The sequence below is a fragment of the Silurus aristotelis genome, assembly GCF_946808225.1.
Source record: "Silurus aristotelis genome assembly, chromosome: 5".
NCBI classification, from domain to species: Eukaryota; Metazoa; Chordata; class Actinopteri; order Siluriformes; family Siluridae; genus Silurus; species Silurus aristotelis.
This window is the reverse complement of record NC_139578.1, coordinates 10,789,467-10,796,384: the sequence shown is the minus strand read 5'-3', so window position 1 is coordinate 10,796,384 and position 6,918 is coordinate 10,789,467. Positions and strand designations below refer to the sequence as shown.

The following is a 6,918-nucleotide window of genomic DNA, read 5'->3' as shown; positions in this document are numbered from 1 at the left end:
CAGGTAACAGACTGATGAAGCGCGCGCGCCCTCTAGAGGGAAAATACCCAACACTTTCAATCCACTCACAGCAACTGACTACTGTAATTTTAATATTCTTGACACGTTTGTTTGACATCAAAAAGGAATAAAACTAAGAGCCTGTTAAATAGGCTTTATTTAAGGCTGCTAATTTTTTTGTTAAACTTTCTTATTATAACCTACACTTACACAAACTATTTATTTGTGTTTATTATCAAATATGTGCCTTAATTGAACAGTCATTTTTTCTTTATCTTATCAGAGCCCCATACAGTTCATTCATTGACTATATTATATACTATATTATTTCTTGTAATTTTTAAATCCGGTTATGAATAATTATGAAGCCTGTGTCACAAATAATGGCCAGCTTACGTTTTCTTATCTAAGACAATGGCTCTTGCATGTTTGTTTGTTTCTTGTTTGATTTCTTACATAATTGGGAATTATAACCCAGCATTAGTTAAGTGTATATAAATCAATCGATCGATCGATCAATATGTCTGTCTGTTTGCTTGTCTAACTCTCTACGATTGTAAATTAAATTTCAGGAATAAAAATATATATGGTTTACAGCAGAAATATTATTGTGCACATTTAAATGGTTATGTTTATTATTTGGAATAGAGTGTGTTATATTGACATTGTATTTTGTGTTAAAGTGCATGCTGGGATCTCATGAATACGCTTCACGTTTGGAAATGTATTCAAACTATATACTAGACCAATTCTATACATAATCAGAGGTGGCAAAAGTACACACATCCTTCACTCAAGTAGAAGTACAGATACTCATGTTTTAAAAGACTTTCAAAGACTTGTGGAAATTGTAAAAGTACTGACTATATACTTTTTTTACTCAATTTAAAGTCAACAAGTTTGGGCTCTGACATGTACTTAAGTAAAAAGTAGCCATAATTACAAGCTGTTTTAGTGTCACGCTGGTAACTGGACCTCACATAATATTAATATATTAATACAAATAATTTCAAATTTTGCTATCTAATAATGTATCCAGTCTGAACATCCACCATATAGAACACAAGCAGAGAATGTCTCTGTTATCAGTCATGTTTACATCGCTGACTCCCTCTGTCTCACGTCAGCCCCATACTTCTTGTTGCCTTCTACCTTGGTCATTGTTTATATGTTTCATAGCTTTGTATGCTAGCCTACATCTGTGGTGCTTGATAGCCAGGAAATGATAAAAGTACTGATATAAAGTAAAAAGTAAAAAGTTGTCCAAAAAATGTATAATGAAGTAAAGTACTGATACCAGAAAAATCTACTTAAGTACAGTAACGAAGTATTCGTACTTCATTACTTCCCACCTCTGAACATAATGTATTTAAGTACTGTAAGAAGTTATTTACAAATGCAACAAATGCAACAAATGAAGGCTGGTACATAAGTTCTGTTCATATGCATTATAAACAAAGTAATAATTTATTATAGTCTAATCAGTGACATGTTGTTTTATGTGTAGAGAAACAACATAGAGGCAATATTAATTCATCTTCCGATAATTTCCCTGCTTAAAATGATGTCTAACTGAACACTTCAGTTACAAAAAGTCAGACAAAAACATGCGTTATGCTGTTTTTTGTCTGTTCCTGTTCTGCTCAGGTGTGAATGTGGAACTTCAGCAACAAACAGGAACATTCCTGTGACCCCAATCTGGGACATGCGTGGGAAAGACCAGCAGACAGACAGACTGATACGCAGGCACACAGACAACTGACCCTCACAAAAGCGTCTGACCTGTGTTGTGTTTTGACCTTTCTTCTTTATTTATTTTTATTTTGATGTATTTTTATTTAGGAGGAAATCCTTCTCTCTTTCCCAGAGTAGTGGAGGTTCAGTCAGCTTTAGGGAACTTTGTTTCCTGCACAGCTGAGGATGTTCCCAGCTCATCTTTCACGTGTTAAGTAGCCGAGACAATATCAGAGTCGAGGAAGTGCAGACAGTTGCTCTTGAAATACTTCCACAAATGTTCCAATATTAAACACAATGAAGCACATTCATCTTTTTTGCTCAGAACTTCAACGACCACTTCCGTCATATGATTTGTTTGCAAGATTCTAAAATCACTATTAAAATGTTTTATATGAATAACAGATTAAAAGAATTACAGTACTAGTTTGTACAAATAATTATTAAAATTATAGTAGCCCAAAACAAGGAAAACTTTTTTACACGAGAGCAAATAATGCAAACTGCTGGGATGATTCTTGATTGGTTGTTTATTGCTTATATCAGCATAATATACCACACGTCAGAAATAAGATAGGAACCTAACACCTTACATAGTTTAAATAGGAACTATTGCTAGTAAATGCATAATAAATATTACTAAATAGTTTAGATTTCTAGTAAACACTTAAGGCTTGCTGGCACTAGTAAACCTTAAAGATCTTCGTCAGGCAGAGAAAAGAACACACATCATTAAATTGTTTAAGAGGAATGAAGTTATAACTGCTAAACATTAATAATTAGTAATACACAAGACGTATTTCTGTTTATAATAAAAGTTAAATGTATTGCAGATGGGCATTTGAGCCAGTATGGTTGCCCTTTCTCCCTTCGGCCTCTTGCTTTGAGGCTCATGTAACAAAACAACAGCAGTACATTTGTGCATTTCAAAAGGTTTCATGTGAAAGCCAGGAAGGCAAAGCCTTCAGAAAAGCTCATTTAGAAACACATGTTGAATTACATCACTCACTGTATACAACAATGGAAACAGTTTTTTTTTTAAAGCAAGTTTATTTTTATTTTTCCGTCAAGTCATGCACGGGTTTCTATTACAACAAACTCTTGTATCGCGCAATCATTTATAAAACTGTGTGCATAAAAGTGTAATATTATATATATATATATATATATATATATATATATATATATATATATATATATATATATATATATATATATATATATATATATATATATATATATTCCTAAGGGTCAATTCAGTGAAAATAGCTTATTGTGTCAGAGCTGGGAGCGCTGATCAAGTGTGAGTTTATATTTAGAAGTGCACAACTGAACCGGGTTTGGTTTGGGAAAGCCATGCCTATGAAAGTGATAAGGCCAGGGAGGAGACTCATATTCCAAGGATTATAAAACCGAGTCACTCAGCCTCACACACACATGTGACAAACACATACGTTGAAGTACACATGCACTAACACACACACACACACACATTCTGTTTCAGATGAGAGACGCCCCGTCTATTGCAGCTGCTTAAACTGATGAACATTGTGCCCTTTGTGCTTACAGGACCATACACACTCACAACTCCAATTCAATTCCAAATCTTTAAACTCTACAATATGCGTGCATGTGCACACCTACATATGATACGTTTTGTCCTTTCCAAAATTGTTGTCACTCAGGTATGTGCAAGTCTCTGTTGTCTTTCTGTGTCTGTGTTCAATTTGCATTAGTTGCCTGTTAATTTGGGAACTAATTAGATTCTAGTCAGCTAACCGTGTCCTTTAAAACATCCTGCTTACTCTTTTTTACATGCATAAACACACCAATACAGGTGTTTTAGTGTGGAGACAGGGTCTATTGTCTGGCCCTGGACTCACAAAACCATATGTACACACATAACAAATGGTCCACACATTTGCGTATGTGTGTGTGTGTGTGTGTGTGTGTGTGTGTGTGAATCAGGAGGTCTTCGTGCAAAAACCTGTCGCTTCTGCATGTTTCCGTCAGTAGGCTAAAAAAGGGATGCAGGGTCAGTGTCAGTGACCCTTTCCGAAAAGCCTTTTCCTTTTTCAAACAGAAAATGAACACACTCATAGTAGACACTCCGAACAACAAGCTAATCGGCACAGACTAATTGTTTCTATATTGGGACAAAGCGCATTACGTGGTTCCTCCATTGGCCTAACTTTTATTCTCAGGCTCTCACAAGCCTTTGTTTATGTGTAGGAAGGAGTGAGTGTGTGTTTCTATGTGTATGTGAAGAGATGAGGTGGAGTGGGGTGGGGTGTTGGAGCTCAGGTCCTTATTGATGTTAATGATGGACTTTGTTTGGTAAAGGTGAAGAGATTGTGATCATATTTAAGTCATCAAAGTCAACAGAGCTGCGATAAACAGGAAGATGTGTGTTAATCGCAGTTCCTGCAGCACGAACACACTTACTCAGACACACACACACACACACACACACACACACACACACACACACACATATAAAGGGGAGTGTCAGGATTATGCAATACAAATATAAGGAGTGTAGAAATGCTGAGAGTGATTTAATAAAAACCAAAGAAAAACCCAACCCAACAAAAACAATGACAAAAATGTTGATCACTGAGATATTTATTTCCCTAAAAGTGCAAAAAAAAGTAAGAAATTACATTTTAATACATGAATGCATTTATTTACTTTTTTTTTTCTTATAAAAAGGGCATATGTACAGTGTTGTTCAGCATTACTCAGTTTCATAAAACAAAAAAAATTAAAGGTTTAAGCATATTTCAGTGAATTTGCACAATTCATATAATTCTAAAATATATACAAGTTCTTAACTCCCTTCATTATGCGCTCTCTCTCTCTCTCTCTCTCTCTCTCTCTCTCTCTCTCTCTCTCTCTCTCTCTCTCATATATATATATATATGTATGTCTTTGCAAGATGTGTCTATTACTGTATATATTTCATATATTATTCTGTGTCATTTTTATAACAGAAAATCATTATTAATATCTCGGGAGTGTTTGCTGTAATACAGGAGCTTTAGGTGTTGTTGTAGTTAGAGTAGTACACAGCAGTGCTAGCATCAGATAATACAGTAGAAATGAGGTCCGAGCCTTGCATGGGTGCATGAGGAAGCCCATATGACAGATACTGCTCAAATTCACTACAAGCCATTTCATTCAGCATCTCAGGAGCATGTCGACACGTCTCTGTGTGTGTATGGGAGTGCTGGTCAGAAGCATTGTGAGAATGTGTGTGTCCTTCTTGTGGAGGTGATGGATGCTCCAGCAAGCGCTTTGGCTGAGAAGCAGAGTTGTAGAAAACACCTACAGTAGATGGGCAGCCCAGGTAGGCAGGGGGTGGAGCCTGACCGGAGCCAGGTGATAGGCTCCTGTTAAAAAGGGCCTGAGAGATTGAATGTGTATGGTGAGGATTGATATTGTGACTGATAGTGTTATGTGAACTGCCATTTGCGTTACCCAGTTCCTGAGAGTGTGAGCTGCTCATCAGGTTGACTTGTGTGCTGCTGTGAGCGTGTACTAAATGTAAGTTGGAGGTGGAGTGTGTGTGGACCTGCGAGTGTGTTGTGGCATGCGAGTGGGTGTCATGTCGTACTCTGCCTTGAGCCTGGGTACTAACGTGGGGGTGCTGATGCTCTAGAGGTGCGTACTCTTGTTGGTGATGGTAGCTGTAGGCCATGTGAGAGCCATCATCCTGAGAATGCCCACCGAAGAACACACTCTCCGTCCCCATTGAATCCATCGGGGAGGAGTCAGGAGTGGGAAGGCTGTAGTGTTCAAACAAGCCTTGGGCATCACAGTACTGAGACAAACCAGCCTGAGGCAAACCCCCAGGGGGGTGAGAGTAAATCATCTCAATGTTCTCCATACTGAGAGTGCCCTCGGACTCACTTGCCCCAGGCATCAAGAAGCCAGAGTCCAGCCGCTTGATTCTCTTCACCTGTTTGCGGCGACGAGGCCGGTACTTGTAGTTTGGATGATCCTGCATGTGCTGAACACGCAGTCTTTCCGCCTCCTCCACAAACGGTCGCTTATCCAACATGGACAGGGCTTTCCATGACTTACCTAACAAAAATACAGAGAGACACTTAATTCAGCTCCAATAAAAAAAAAATCACAAAACACAAATGTACAAAAGGTTAAATGCTCAATGCAGATCATGTATAATGTGTATGAAATTGTAACTGGGTATGACTACGTTCCTAATATATCTCGCCAAAAAAGTAAAAGCAAGCAAATCCTTCCTAGCAACAATTCTGCTATGTTTCATACCGCCCGCATGATTCCAAGATAAAAAAAAGAAACAAAAACTTTACTGCTGGTGTGACAAGAATTTAGAGGGAATATTGTATTGGTTTTTGAACAGATTTTTATTTAGATCTTTTTACCATTGTACAAAATAGAGTGTCTAATATTATTAAGGATGCATTCCTTAAAAAAAAACTTAATGAAGGAATGCATGATTTCATGTGGCAATACAGCATTTTGTGATATAATCATTTTTGTGAATCTTGTAATAGAGCTTGAAATAAATCTGCAACAATTACAATGTGCAACAACCTTTTTGCTCTAATATTTGGGTGACTTTTTTGTCAGGTCTTGAGGTGTCCACTGCGAGACGTCACACAAGCAGGTTAAATCACTCAAGGGCATAATGGCTGTAGCAGACTCTTATTAGTCACAATCAAACCAATGACCTTTTGATTCTTAGCTAAGGATCATCTGCTTGCTGTACTATTTAAAATATCCATTATAACACTGCTCAAATACTTAAAGAAATCAATTCATGGAGGTTTTTAACCCGTAATCATTTTGGTTACAATTTTCATAACAGGTTTTTATTACTGATAGCTTTTTTTATTTTTAAGGAATAAACAAATTTGCATTACAATTTCATACATTTTCAATTGACATTTAAAACAAAAATCTTAGACTAGAGTGTAAATGTTTAAGAATGATATTACAGATATAATAAATTGAAACCAATGAGGTTTGAGAGTAAAGGTCTGCAAAACGCAAAGCATATTCAAACTATTTAGTTCTGATAAAAAAAGAAAAAAAAAAGAGGTAAATTAGGAAATATGACACTTAATAATAATAATAATAATAATAATAATAATAATAATAATAATAATAGATACTAAATCAGCATACTAAAGAACC

General features: G+C 36.4%; 1 protein-coding gene across 1 annotated transcript in view; it reads right to left on the bottom strand.

Annotated features, from left to right (window-relative positions):
- Positions 1 to 4,646: 4,646 nt before the first annotated feature.
- The window catches only part of sox17 (SRY-box transcription factor 17), a 3,274-nt gene continuing 1,002 nt past the window's right edge, over positions 4,647 to 6,918 (bottom strand). The window contains exon 2 of the mRNA XM_083540779.1: positions 4,647 to 5,820. Coding sequence (XP_083396905.1) covers positions 4,775 to 5,820 — 1,046 coding nt within the window. The 3' untranslated portion in view covers positions 4,647 to 4,774. The remainder of the gene's footprint in view (positions 5,821 to 6,918) is intronic.